The sequence below is a fragment of the Myxocyprinus asiaticus genome, chromosome 31 (genome assembly GCF_019703515.2).
Source record: "Myxocyprinus asiaticus isolate MX2 ecotype Aquarium Trade chromosome 31, UBuf_Myxa_2, whole genome shotgun sequence".
In the NCBI taxonomy this organism is placed as follows: Eukaryota; Metazoa; Chordata; class Actinopteri; order Cypriniformes; family Catostomidae; genus Myxocyprinus; species Myxocyprinus asiaticus.
In genome coordinates this window covers 40,781,379-40,796,436 of record NC_059374.1, presented here as the reverse complement: position 1 = coordinate 40,796,436, position 15,058 = coordinate 40,781,379, and the positions used below count along the sequence as shown (strand labels likewise).

Genomic DNA, 15,058 nt, shown 5'->3' with positions numbered 1-15,058 from the left:
TATACTCCAGAATAAATTACACCAACTCTCTGTTCCCATGTCTATCTGTCAGTGGATCACCAGCTTTCTGACGGACAGGCAGCAGCTTGTGAGACAGGGGAAATTCACTTCCAGCACATGTACGATCAGCACTGGTGCCCCCCGTGTATGTGTCCTCTCCCCACCACTATTCTTCCTGTATACCAATGACTGCACCGCCAAGGACCCCTCTGTCAAGCTCCTGACGTTTGCAGACGACGCTACTGTCATCGGCCTCATCCAAGATGACGATGAGTCTGTATACAGAAGGGAGGTTTAACGGCTGGCTCACTGGTGCAGTCAAAACAACCTGGAGCTGAACATGCTCAAAACGGTGGAGATGATAGAGGAACACCCCAACACTGACCCCCCTCACTATTCTAAACAGCACTGTGGCAGCAGTTGAGTCATTCAGGTTCTTGGGCACTACCATCTCACAGGACCTGAAGTGGGAGACCCACATTGACTCCATTGTGAAAAAGGCCCAGCAGAGGTTGTACATCCTTCGCCAGCTGAGGAAGTTCAACCTGCCACAGGCGCTGCTGATACAGTTCTACTCAGCAGTCATTGAGTTTGTCCTCTGCACTTCAATAACTGTCTGGTTTGGTTAAGCTACAAAATCAGACATCAGAAGACTACAAAGGACAATTCGGACTGCTGAGAGGATTATTGGTTGCCCCCTGCCCTCCCTTCAAGAACTATACACTTCCAGAGTGAGGACAAAGGCTGGAAAAATCACTCTGGACCCCACTGACCCTGCCCACTAACTTTTTGAACTGTTGCCTTCTGGACGATGCTACAGAGCTCTGAGTACCAGAACCGTCAGGCACAGGAACAGTTTTTCCCTCAGACTATCCATCTCATGAGCGGTTAAAACTGCCCCATTGAGCAATAATGATGTGCAATACACAGCTTAGTCTATTTATATTTATTCAACATACATTCCCTTGCATCTGTATATAACAGATTTGTATTTGTATTTATACATATGTATATATATATATATATATATATATATATATATATATATATATATATATATATATATATATATATATATTGTCTTATTGTGTATTTCTATATATACTTATATTTCTATTCGCTTTTTATTTTTATTCAATTTTTTTATTATCTCTATCTTGATGTTGTATTGTTTGTGTACTGGAAGCTTCTGTTACCAAGACAAATTCCTTGTATGTGTAAGCATACTTGTCAATAAAGCTCATTCTGATTCTGATTCTAAAGGAATATTCCGGGTTCAACACAAGTGAGCTTTTTAAGCTCAATTTGTGGCATAATGTTGATTACCACAAAAATTATTTCCAGTCGTTCCTTTTTTTTTTTTTTAATAGCAAAAAATTAGATTACAGTGTGGCACTTATGGTGGAAGTGAATGGGGCCAATTGTTGAAGGGTTTTAAAGGCATAAATGTGAAGTTTATAATATTCAGTACTTACATCAATAATTCTGTTAAAACATATTTATATTATTTAAGCTGTAAAGTTGTTCTATTTCCAATCGTTACCCCACTGTAACAGATGTTTTCTATTTTCTTCTTCTTCTTTTTTAAGAAAAGGAGGGACAAGTCAACATTCATTTATGTGGTACTCAACATTATGCCACAAATGCTGTCGATTGAGTTTAACTTGTATTAAACCCGGAATATTCCTTTAAGAGTAATAAAGAGCCGGTTCGCTCCGGATGCAGCTGCACGGGGAGTTGAGGAATGCGACGGATGTTTTATTAGTCGGAGATTATTTAGACAGAAGCGGGTGATACGGAGGGAGGTATGTGTGGGGGTGGGTGATTGTTGTATCAGTTTTTTATTTAATGCACTTTATTGGCAGGACAGGTAACGGTACGTTTGTATAGCAAATGTATTTACTGCATGGCTGCGTATATACAGTGCAAAATAAAAAATAAAAGATAAAAAAATAATAATGCAAAACTTTAAATTCTCAGCTTTAGATGGCGCTATGGACTAGGCATACTTCCAAAACCTGCCTGATATTGTTAGTAGCTCACCAAATATCAATCCTAACATTCTTAAATTTGTCTTTACCCTATTTTTATTTATTTATTTATTTTTACCTTTACCTTGTTTGTTGGTTTGTTTATTTAAGAGTCAAGGGCCAAAGGCAAAATTTTTGTAAAAAAATAAAATACAAATAATAATAATAATAATAATATATATATATATATATATAAACATGGAAATTTCTTAAATTTGACCCTAATATTAATTTTCCGTGGTGTCATTATGATCTTTCTCTTTTTTAGGGTTAAATTCAGTCCAAATTTTTATTGTTCAATAGCCTTTTAATTCGATTTGTAAATGTATAGGGGGAATGCTAAATGCTGTTTCAAATACAATATCAAATTTGCATTTAAAAAATATTATTTAAAAAAATTATTGTTATATGTAACTATATTTCTTAAACCTGAATACAATACATTTAAATGGTTTTTTAAAATAATTTATTATTATTATTATTATTATTATTATTATTATTATTATTATTTATTTGTCTGTTTTAAAAAGCTATTAATTTAATAGATTTTTAAAATTAAAACATTGATAATTCATATGGATCCTTTAGTTTTTTTTTAGTGGCACTGTGAATTTTTCACAAATCGTAGTTCCTGATAAAAACACATTAATTATAAAACATAAGCCCATTTGCTCACATTCTATTCTTGGAAAGCCTAATGGCTATTTACTGGGTATAAAAACAATTAAAGGGCCATCTTTTCAATTTATATTACATTTATTTTTATTTTTATTTCATTTTAAGACAGGACTCTAAGAATTAGCCTAATATTTTTATTTTCATTGTACACTGCAAAGTGATTTGCAAGAAGGTATTTGTTTTCTGTCTTTTTTAATTTTTAAATATTATTTTTTTGTATGCATTCATGTATTTATTATTATTATTATTATTATTATTATTATTATTATTTTACTTTTTCTGTATATCCCTTTGAACTACTTGCGTTCAAGTATGATAAATTAATACTACTACTACTACTACTACTACTACTACTAATAATAATAATAGGTATTATTGTTATTTATTATTTATTATTTATTGTCTCTCATACATTTATAGTATTTAAAACTTTGTAATGATTTTTTTTGTGTGTGTGTGTGTGCGATGGGTTAATTCCCAAGCCGGGCAGCGGATTTCCGAAACGTGGATGGAAGGGGAAGATTAATTAATATTTATGAGGATAACGCTACCTGGTTGGTTGGAGTTAGCTTTAGGGGTGGGGTTATAGTCTCTCCAACCAATCAGGTAGCGCTTTCCTGATTAATATAATTCGTCCAATCAGGAATGGCTTTCCTCATGAATATAAATGAGTCTTCCTCTGTTGCGCTCGAGCAACATCATGAGACTGAGAGGATTGCCGGTCTACCGGTGATGGTTGACGGTGATTTGCGGTCAGTGGAAACGGAGTCACCTTCGCGCGTAAAGAGCGAGTGTGAGCAAGAGAACCGGTGCAGAATCCGTCATGGGTGTAGCTTTGAGGAGCTGGAGCGCCAATGAAGGAGCCAAACACTTCATCATGGTGAGATGATGGACTTCCAGTTAAGATACAGTTGACACGATCCATATGGAAATGTCCACTGAAATGTTTATGTTTTGCAGCAGGTGAGATAATTATGATTGAACTTTGTGTGTATGTTTTGGACAGATGGTTTGGGTTGGAGTGAATATCTGGCTCTTCTGGAGAACATTCATGTTGTACTGCAGTGGAGTACAATATTATTATCTACACAAGATGCTGGGGGTAAGTCAAAAACCACACGAACACCACATGAACACCAAATGAACACAAGAAAAGTTTATAGAGTTTAAGTTTGTGTAGAGAGTGTGTGCAGTTTGGAAGGTGTATTGTGTACTTGTGTGCAGTGGCGTAGCTAAGGGTGGGCCTGGGTGGGCCTGGGCCACCCATAATTTTAGAGATTATTCTTTGACTTCAAATGTATATTTATAAAATGATTTAAATATTCTGATTTCTGAAAGTGTGAAAGAACTGTTTAATTGCGCCGCTTCTCTGTTGTTAAGTAAATCTGGTAAAATATATTTAGGCAAAAACTTGGCCCACCCATTTTTATGGAGGCCCACCCAAAAGTAACACCCTTGCTTGTGTGTAGTGAAGATTTCAACCGTTTCTTACCGCTGTTGTTTGTAGTGTAAAAACACAACACACTAGTGTGAATCAGGGTAATTGTTGTCACAAGCCATTGTGTAATGTCCTGGAAAGATGCTACACAGGAACACATACATTCTGAAAACAGACTGCTTGTGTTTGCTAAAAGAGATGGAGCTCCTCACTTAATAACTTGCAGTAAATGGAGCATTTACATACAGTAATATGTAGCTGGGATGTTGTGTGTCTGTATGGAGCTGTACGGACGTGTAACAACATGCCAAACCTCTGCACAGGATCAAATAGCACAATGAAAGACAGGTGAGTACAAGAGGTGTGACATTTTTAAAAATAGTTTGGGGTTCCTCACTCATGGGAAAACTTGGAAATATCAGGGAAAGTCATAGACATTAATAAAATCTTTAAAAAATGATCTGTATTGACGTGTGTTTTAAATATCACAAGTTTATTAAAAAAATGTAATTGTAATATTTGTCGGCCAAAACAATGTTTTGTTTGTTTCATACTTTTTAAATTGAGACAAAAAGCTTTTAAAAGGCTGTTTAATTCAGGCGTAGATTTAAAGAGGCGTAGATTTTGTTTTGTGGTTGTGATTGGGGGTGATGAGGGGGACGCATCGCCTCCAATGTTCACATGAAACCCACGCCACTGGTTTAATGGGCAAGTTGGGGCAAGTTGTCACAAAAGGTCAGCGTGTGTTCAGTAGGGCTGGGTATCGATATAGATTTCCCTATTTGATTAGATTCCGATTAACAAGATTTCGATTCCGATATCGATTCATATTGATATATTTCAGTTATAATGTCCCTTTTGCTTAGTTGAAAGAAATTCTCTCCCTGCTAATGCTGTTAATTATACAGTGGACCTTCTAACTAGGTACAATATGAAAATATAAATTTTACTAACGATATTTTATTAGTTTTACCTAATTTTGGTCACATTTTAGCTTTTTAAAAATGAACAAATCCATGTATTCAATCAATAAATATGATATTATATTGCAAATATAATATTTTGTTACATCTTTATTGTTTAATTGCATAAATGTACTATTTACAAGTATTTGCATTGATTTGTTGAACACGTGCTATAAAACTGGTACTGTCTCTTTAAGAAAACTGGCATTTCTGTAAACAGCGTCTGTAAATGAACGCATGTTAACGAGAGACTTGAATCATCTGTGCTATGCATGATTAGAATTAAATGTTTATATTTTGTATAAATATAAAATACAATAACTGACTCATGAACAGAAAGGGTATTTAAAGAGATTATTCAATGACAAATGGGTCACGTGGATCTCGTCTTTAGATGCATTACATGGAACAAATTTTACTCTCAACATGCAGTGAAAGGATCTCGCTACTGAATACTCCCACTATGCCACCCAATTACTGGTGAGTGAAATCAAAACATTTACCAGCCAGTTGCCTAGTCGTATAGTGTGAAATTTGGTTGCGAATGCGAGTGATTTCCTCTCTTTTTAGTGGAGGACTGCACATAGAGTAAAAGGTAAATTTTGGAATGTAAGAATCAATATTGAGATTATTCAAATGAAGATTGTGATGCATCTGAAAATCGATATTTTTACCCACCCCTAGTTCTCCTGGGCAATATCGGTGATTATTTTCATTAGCTTTTTTGTAGACATAGCTTTAAGGTAAGTGGCTATGCAGAAATTGGCTTTCAAAAATAAACGTACCCAGAGAAATATTCACTGGTGTAAAAAGAAGGGATGCACCGATATGAACATTTTTGGCCGATATCAACTTTAACAAAAAACTATAGGTCGATACCGATTTGTTTGCCACTTACCTTATTTTATCATCAGATTTTACTTTGAAATTATGCTTTAAAATGTACAAAGAGGAACAAAACCTTTTTTTACTGTTCTAATAATAATGTCCATTGAACATGGAAGATACAAAAATAACTAATTATGATAACATGATGATTGAAATGAAAATAAGTTATTTTGTATTTCTTAAACCTTTTAGCACTGCTGTTTTTGCAGTTTAATACAACAGCAATAAAACATTACAAATTCATACTATGCATATGTTGGGTAATTCCATGGAAGTGTCAACCACATAATGAGAAATAAAAAGTTTTAACCAAAGGAACAAAACTCCTTTTGATATTCTATATTATAGTGGTATAATGGACAAAAGATAATGCCGTCCAGACCGCTAGAGGGTGCCACTTGCTCACACAGTGCTGAATGCAGAAACGCAGCCTTTTAAAGTTTTGTAATCGTGCAAAGCCAAATTGCAATTTCAAACTTAATTCAGTCAGTCATGCAGCATTAATGGATATCATATTGATGTCTTAAAAGTCAAAGTCTTCTACATATTGTGGCTATTATTATTTCTTGATTGTGCATTTGAATTGACAGTTTTTACAACATGTTACTAATTAGTTATAAAAACCCATCAGTTTTTCATATCAGCGTTTTCATGGTTATAATCGATATGTTAATGGTTTTAATTTGATCAATAATTGGCCGATAAATATCGGCATCTGATACATTGGTGCGTCTAGAGTAAAACAGTGTGACAACTAGCCTTGGTCTACCTTATAAATGTGTCTAGTTATGCCATAACTCCAATTCAATCTCTATAAAGTAAAAAAACAAATCCTTATCCATCAGAAACATCTGGAAAAGTTATGGAGATTCATTGGAGTGGGAACCCTGACAGCTGTAACTCAAGAAATGACTATTCCATACTGAAGAACTTTGCAAGTGTTATGATTGTCAGTCGTTCGACTGAATAACATCTGATGTTGATGGTGTTTTATGCTATATTGGGTTTTCCCTGTGTGTCTTTCTTCAGCTGGGTCTTTGCATCAGTCGAGCGTCTGCATCTGTGCTAAACTTCAACTGTAGTTTGGTGCTTCTGCCAATGTGCAGATCTCTACTAACCCTCCTCAGAGGATCCCAGCAGGTGAGACGCAGAGATTGAAAAAATGTTCCATCTCTCTCGCTCAAAGATTCAAAAGGGTTTTACTGCCTTGATAAATGAGTTTATAGGAATAAATGTTGTTTTGAAAACCAGTCTATACCATCTTTTTCTCTCAGGTGACTGGTAGACGAGTTCGGCGTTTGCTGGATAAGAGTAAGATGTTTCACGTGACATGTGGAATCACTATATGTGTCTTCTCAGGTAAGGGAACTGATCTGTGATCAGAAACACTTACATTAACAGAGAACGTAGTCTTTTGACACCGCAGATAAGTCTGGCCAAGAACCGCCCACTTAGGAAGAGACCATCTGACTGACATGTAAAGTGACCAACCACATTTGGGTGCTTCAACTTCGGGCATGTTTTGCACTGTAGACTTCTAGAAAGTAAAGTCTCATTAAAACATTTTTTTCACACTACTAACAAAGTCCAACAGTGTATGTACATGCATCATTTTTGTCATTTATTACAGTATCATTTCCAGCACATCTCAAATTCTGTATTGTTTTTAATAGAATTCGTTTTTTAAATAAAACATGTATCCGAAGTACACGCAAGTAAATAATATTTTCACACTTTTTGTGTAATTTGCAAAATTACAGCTAGATTGGAAATGATGGCCAATAAAACTATTCTGCACACAAGTAATATTTATTCATATTGATTTTTATTTGACTTCACTTGTTTCATATTTCATCTCAAGCATGCTCTTAACTGGCACTTTTGTCCACTTTGTTAACAAGTACACTAACAATTAAACTTAATTTGGGGCAAAGTTGTTTGGTGTGGTGGAAATTACACCACAAGTGTGTGTCAGTCGTAATTATTGAAAGATTGATAGAGGGGTCAATGACGTGATGCTCAATTATTCAAAATTACATTACAAACACAATTCACACAAAACAATGGCTTGAATACACCTCTTCTGTGAGTTCAAAGTCATTTTAATATTTTTTTCTGGGGTTTAAAGTAAAAAATGTCATGTGTAACCGTCTGGTGACAGCAAAAATGATAAGTCTCAAAAGCAGAAATTCTTAAAACAAATAAATGTTGGCATGATTTGTCCTGAGTAATATTTTATCATTTCGTAAGAAAATAATCAGTGAAACAATTTTATTTTAAAATATGATGAATATTTGAAAACCTTTTGTCCACCAAATCAAAGTCATGTGGTGTAACCAACATGTTGGTAGTAATTTTGTTGTCATGTGACAAAAATCATAAAACAGAGAAGATCTGTTTAGACCAGCAAGACAAATCATTATATTGTCATATCATTAAATATCAATATTTAGATATTTTTATGAAAATGCTAATTTTCTACAGGTCATTTGGTGTGACCGTAAACTCACCAATTCATGATATGTGTAAAAAAAAATAATGTACATATGAACATATGTTTGAAAACTTTTTGAAATTAATTATAAAGATGTGTACTCATGTATTCAAGGTGCAAGGAAACTATTTTAATACATTAATACATTTACTTGATGGTTGCACATTATGACATTTTTGAAGTCATTAAATATTTTTTGTTTTGGTAGAAAATGCTATAAATGTTTTGTTTTTCAAAAATTAGTAAAGATTACATGTCTACAAACTTGATACGTGTTTTAAACTAGATTTTTAAAAATATTTCTAATTTTTATCACCTCGGACATCCTTATTTGTCAATGACCCAGCGATCTTTCTTTTTTTTTTTTTTTCACACAATAAATATTATTTGTATTTGTTTAATATTGAAAGTCCGGGTTTTACTTGACATTTAGCTCAATTAGAAATGGGATACATCTCCGTAAACAAAGCGGGATAATCAGATGAGAAACACGTATGTGGAAGGATATCACAATTACCTGCTTCTAAGTGTCTCAAACAAAATTCTTTTCAAACTTTTTCAAATCCAGAGACTAGTTCTTTCTCCGAAGCTCTCAATAAAATAAAACAAAAAAAAACCTGTGCACCCTGACTTACAGAAATGGCATATAACCACTTAATCAGATTTAAGAAAGATATTGCTGTTTTTCAGTGCAATATGCATGAGATAGTCTGAGAACGGTCTGTGGAAATGTTGTCTGAGAGTCTACTTTAAAGCAAACAGACAGCTGATTCTACTCAATTCAGGGGGTAGACGACAGATAATTTAGGAAGAGTCACTAGCCTCACTGAAAGCACTCAAGTGTGTGTGTGCATGTGAAGTATGTAGCCAGAGGTTCTGAGTTTCTCTTGGCTAAATAACTCCGTCTAGTGTTGCAGTATCAAGGTACCAGCTGGGCTTTGCCGACGTGTGTGTGGTAGGAACAGAGGAATATCCTGAGGGACTCCCGGCTAGTTTTATCTTGTTGTCTGAGTCCTCCGCCTCCCAGCCCCCTCGCATTTCCTGTCTCATGGCATTGTGGTCTTGTTCTAATTACAGAGCGCTGAGGCATCCCGTTACCACAACAACTGTGCAACAAAAGCTAGAACACACCCACATGCTACAACACACATGCATACAAAGTGACAATTCTCTATTCAACAATTTTATCTTCCACACATACTTGAAGTAGTCACAGAACATGAATAAGTGTGTTAGTGTGTATGTTTGTTATATAACGTGTTTGTTTATGTCATGTTTTTGTTTGTTCATGTTTATTCCTGTAGTGGTCCATGTGAGCGCTCACCTCATGAACATGCTCAGTTTCTCTGTTACATATTCAGAGGATTTCCCTGCACTTAATGTCGCTCATTACAGAGGACAGGTAACACACACATGGCAGCACACATCTTATATCAAGCATTTCTGGATTTTAAAAAGTGTTTACATGCTACTAGTTTATAAAATACCATTAGTTCCTTACAAATTATGACTGGGGTCTTTAATCTTAAAGGATTAGTTCACCCAAAAATGAAAATCCAGTCATTGTTCACCCCTGTGTTATAACCCTATATGACTTTATTTCTTTTTCTTAACACAAAGGAAGAAATTGTTAAATGTTGTGCTCAGTGATGTCATACAATGGCAGTTTATGGTGACCAACTCTTCAAACTTCAAAAGAACACAAAAGTATAATTCAGGAGTCTAATAAATTATTCTATGAGAATCATGATTGTTATGAAGGCATACAATAAGGTTTGGTGCAAAACAAACCGAAATCTAATGTATTTAGTGAAAATGTTCATTGATCTCCTGTCCACGTTCATGATCGAGCACGAGAGCAACGGTTCATGCAGCCCCCTCGCGACATTGGGGCGTTCAAGCAAAAACTCATTTTGTTTATCTAAAAACAGGTCCTCCACAGCAATAGTGACAACAGAACACAACACAGCTGCACGCAAAACGGAGAACAGAACTTACTAAACATGTCTGAAGAGTTTGTAGAATTGATGCATTTCTATGCCCAGCCTTATATTTTTGAACGGCGTACTCGTAAATCAAACAGAAACATAGAGGCTACAGGCAGCCACAGTCACACCGTGTCCTAACATGACGGCAAACAACATGTGCTAAAAGGTATATTTTCTATGGTAATGAGAGTTTTTGTCCTAACCAGCAGTGATGAGCGATTGTACATTCTATTGATCGCTTGTTTTCTATTTTTGGCATTGCACGGATAACTCCATCCACCATGAACTGGCACTGGTACAAAAACTCTCAAAAGAATAAGGCTGGGCATAGAAATGCATCAATTCTTCGACTACAAACTCTTCAGACATGTTTAGTAAGTTCTGTTTTCTGTTTTGTGTGCAGCTGTGTTGTGTTCTGTTGTCACTAAAAGTGATAGGGTTATAACAACACAGGGGTGAGTAAACAATGACTGAGTTTTCATTTATGGGTAAACTATACCTTTTAAATATTTACTTGAATTCAGGACCCTCAAAGACCCTGTGTAGCAAAACTGAAAAGTTTGTTTACAGCAATTTAACAAGACCTATTTTTTAAATTAAAAATAGTGAAAACTGCACACAATAGTAGCTGACTCTCTGAACTGTAGTTTTGGTAGGAAAAATGCATTTTGAAAGTGACCATTTGCTAAAGTCACACAATAGACACCTTAAAGCAAAATGTACTTAAATCAAATTTTTCCTATAAACTGCCATTGTTTTTCTGAAGTTAAACAGAACTCACTCACAAACAAAATATGCTCAAAAATCAAGATTTCTATAATATGTGGCTACCTAAAAACGTGTTTAGAGAGGGGAAAGAAAATACACAATGTATTTCTAAATTAAAAAGTAAATTTTTTATCTGGTTTCATTTAATTTGCAGTGTGTTTTATCTGAAACAGTGTGATGTTTTGTGTCCTCAGGATCCCAGAATTCTCATCGTAAGCACAGGTGCTTCACATTACTAATTCTTTCTCCACCATTTCCACATCAGCTCTACACAATCATAATTACAAGACAGACAGAACGATATAATGATACATGGACAGACAGACAGACAGACAGACAGACAGACAGATAGAACGATATGATACATAGACAGATAGAACAATATAATAATAATAATAGATAGATAGATATACTGTAGATAGATATAATGATACATAGATATATAGATAGATAGATAAATACTGTAGATAGAGAGATATAATGACAGACAGATAGATTGATTGATTGACAGATGTGTCTCTGATGTCATGTTGAGGACTCATGATTTTGGCTAATTCTCTTAGTTCCTGGAGTTACTGGTGTCCTGTTGGTCTTGGTGTTGTTTCTGATGTTTACAGCGTCTTCTTACAGTATTAGGTAAGTCACTCTGGTGTTTAAATTAATAGTTTACCCAAAAATAAAAATTCTGTCATTCTGTTGCCCTCATGTTATTCCAAACCTGTATGACTTTTCTTTCTTTCAAAAAGAAGATCATTAGCAGAAAGATCATGCTGCTGTTTACCATACAATGAAAGTAAATGGTGACGATGATGACAAGCTCCTAGAATAAGCAGACAGCACCATAAAAGCGTCTTAAATTTAGTCCCTTCAACTTTAGGGTTTCCAAGCATCCTGGAAAACCTTGAATTTTGCAGTGCAGTTTTACAATCATGGTAGTCATGGAAAATTAGAAAAATACCTAACTGTCCTGGAAAAAAATTATTTGTCCTGGAAAATATTTATAGTGTATACAATATACAGTGTAATAACACTGTTTGACTTAAAAGGTTTTTGTTGCATGTACAAAAACATGGTAACAATCAAGACTCAGGATAGGTGTCAAATACACATACGTATCATTTTGCATAGTCGATGATTGCATAATCATTGGTTTACGGTTATAAGCAAAGCCCTGTTAAATACATTCTCTGCTCATCTGCTGTCATCTCTGCTTTGCACCGTTAAAATAGTTTAAGTAGCGATATACTGTAGTGCAAAATGATTTTTTTGGGGATTTTATGGCTGTAGTGTTAACTGAGATGTGCAAAAATAAATAGTGTTTATTATCATTGACATCAAACCTGGTGTGATGCGTCTTCACCCTTCATTTTTGGGTGAACTAGTTCTTTAACTGCTATTTGACCTTATTCTGACCCTGGCCTCATCCCCTAGGCTGAATTACACAAACACATAGACAAACACACTTCACCGTAGACACTCACTGAGACACTGTCTAATCTGGGCTAGGCCGTCCTTTGTGTTTGTGTGTTGTAATTGGGTGTTTTAGTGGCTCTTTTAGTGAGTTCTCTTCAAGAGCATCTCATTTAAGAGACAGAAAACACACCTGACTGCCTCACAGTCTTTTTGTGAGTAGCAGTGCATGCAGGTGCTGTTTAAATTGTGTTTGTGTTTCTCTGTAGAGTCTCCAGTTATGAGATATTCTGGTACACTCACAACCTCTTCATTGTGTTCTACATTATTCTGATGGTCCATGTGTTAGGGTGAGTACATATCCCTCACAAACCCACACACACACTCAATATTGCGTAAAAAAACATTTCTGAGTTGGCATGATATTTAAATCGTTTAAAGGTGAAGTGTATAATTTCTGCGCTACTTGCGGCCCCAAATGTAAATGGAAAAATACATTTTAATGTAGACTAACCCATTTAGCCAGATGCTAATGTAAACAGTTTGCAACTATGGGGGTCTGTAGAATCAAGATGTGATTTTATGTGGTTGTACTGTCTTGCTACATTCTCAAAAGTATATTCCAATCAGCACAAAGTAAATACTTGAAATACATAGTATGAGAATTGGGATGCAGCGATTTTATATATATATAAAAAAAAAAAAAAATCTGTATGCTTGATTCAGTATGATTGACACCTCTCTATCCAATAGGGGAGCTTTAAAATATCAGTCGAACGTGGAGGCCCACCCACCTGGCTGTATGCACACAAATATCAGTTCAGACACATTGACCAATCACAGAGCAGCTGGAGAGAAGGAGGTGGAGAATTCAGGTGGACCACTGACAGTTTGTCAAGAAGAGGCCCGATTTCAACCTCATTTCCCTCAGGTCGGTCTTCCTGTCTGTCGTTCATCCATTTGATCATTAGATCTTTTGTGCATTCTATCTATTGTTCATATGTTATGTCTGTCTGTCATTCGATCATTCAATATCTGGCATTCTATCGATCGATTGATCATTCGTTCGCTCTATGTGGCGTTCTATCCAGAATACTATCTGTCTTTTGTTCATTCCATTTGTTCATGTGTTGTATTGTTCTATCTATCATTCGTTATATATATCATTCTATCTACAGTGCTGTGAAAGTATTTGCCCCATCCTGATTTCTTCTGTTTTTGTGTATATCTCATACTAAATTGTTACAAAATTCAAACAAAATCTAGCATAAAACAAAGGCAATCAAAGTAAACACACAAAATACAGTTTTTAAATGATGTTATTTATTGAAGCAAAAAAGTAAAAACAGTGTAAAAAAAGTATTTGCCCCCTTAGTTACTAAATCCCCAAATCTATGAAACTGCATTCATAATGGGGTTCAGCTGGACTAGACACACCCAGGCCTGATTACTGCCAGACCTGTTCAATCAAATCAACACCTAAATAGAACTTTTTCAGTAGTATGAAGTTGGCTAAAAGGTCTCACCCAGTAACACACACTATGCCAAGGTCGAAAGAAATTCCAGAAATGATGAGGAAAAAAGTGATTGAAATACATCAGTCTGGGAAGGGTTACAAAGCTATTTCAAAGGCTCTGGGACTCCAAAGAACCACAGTGAGAGCCATTATCTCCAAATGGAGAAAACTTGGAACAGTAGTGAACCTTCCCAGAAGTGGCCGACCTTCCAAAATTCTTCCAAGAGCACAGCGGCAACTCATCCAGGAAGTCACAAAAAAGCCAAGGACAACATCCAAGGAACTGCATGTTCATGACTCCACTATCAGAAAGACACTGGCCAAAAATGCCATCCATGGAAGAATGGTGAGGCGAAAACCACTGCTAACCCAGAAGAACAATAAGGCTCATCTAAATTTTGCCAAAACACCTTGGTGATCCTCAAACCATTTGGGAGAATGTTCTGTGGACTGATGAGTCGAAAGTGGAACTGTTTGGAAGACGGGGATCCAATTTCATCTGGTGTAAATCAAACACAGAATTCCACAAAAAGAGCATCATACCTACGGGCAAGCATGGTGGTGGTAGAGTGATGGTGTGGGGATGTTTTGCTGCTTCAGTGCCAGGGTGACTTGCAATAATTGAGGGAAACATGAATTCTGCTCTACCAGAAAATCCTAAAGGAGAACGTCCGGTCATCAGTCCGTGAGTTGAAGCTCAAGCTCAACTGGATTATGCAGCAAGACAATGATCCAAAGCATAGGAGTAAGTCCACCTCTGAATGGCTCAAAAGAAGCTAAATTAAAGTGGCCTAGTCAAAGTCCTGACTTGAACCCGATTGAGATGTTGTGGCAGGACCTTAAACGGGCAGTTCATGCTCAAACCCTCCAGTGTGGCTGAACT

The 15,058-nt window shown here is 35.7% G+C and overlaps 1 protein-coding gene across 1 annotated transcript in view; it reads left to right on the top strand.

Annotated features, from left to right (window-relative positions):
- Positions 1-3,473: 3,473 nt before the first annotated feature.
- The window catches only part of LOC127422595 (NADPH oxidase 4), a 47,730-nt gene continuing 36,145 nt past the window's right edge, over positions 3,474-15,058 (top strand). The window contains exons 1-9 of the mRNA XM_051666255.1: positions 3,474-3,588; positions 3,715-3,810; positions 7,029-7,139; positions 7,274-7,358; positions 9,798-9,895; positions 11,444-11,471; positions 11,813-11,885; positions 12,929-13,009; positions 13,413-13,590. Of these exons, the coding sequence (XP_051522215.1) occupies positions 3,532-3,588; positions 3,715-3,810; positions 7,029-7,139; positions 7,274-7,358; positions 9,798-9,895; positions 11,444-11,471; positions 11,813-11,885; positions 12,929-13,009; positions 13,413-13,590 (807 nt within the window). The 5' untranslated portion in view covers positions 3,474-3,531. The remainder of the gene's footprint in view (positions 3,589-3,714; positions 3,811-7,028; positions 7,140-7,273; positions 7,359-9,797; positions 9,896-11,443; positions 11,472-11,812; positions 11,886-12,928; positions 13,010-13,412; positions 13,591-15,058) is intronic.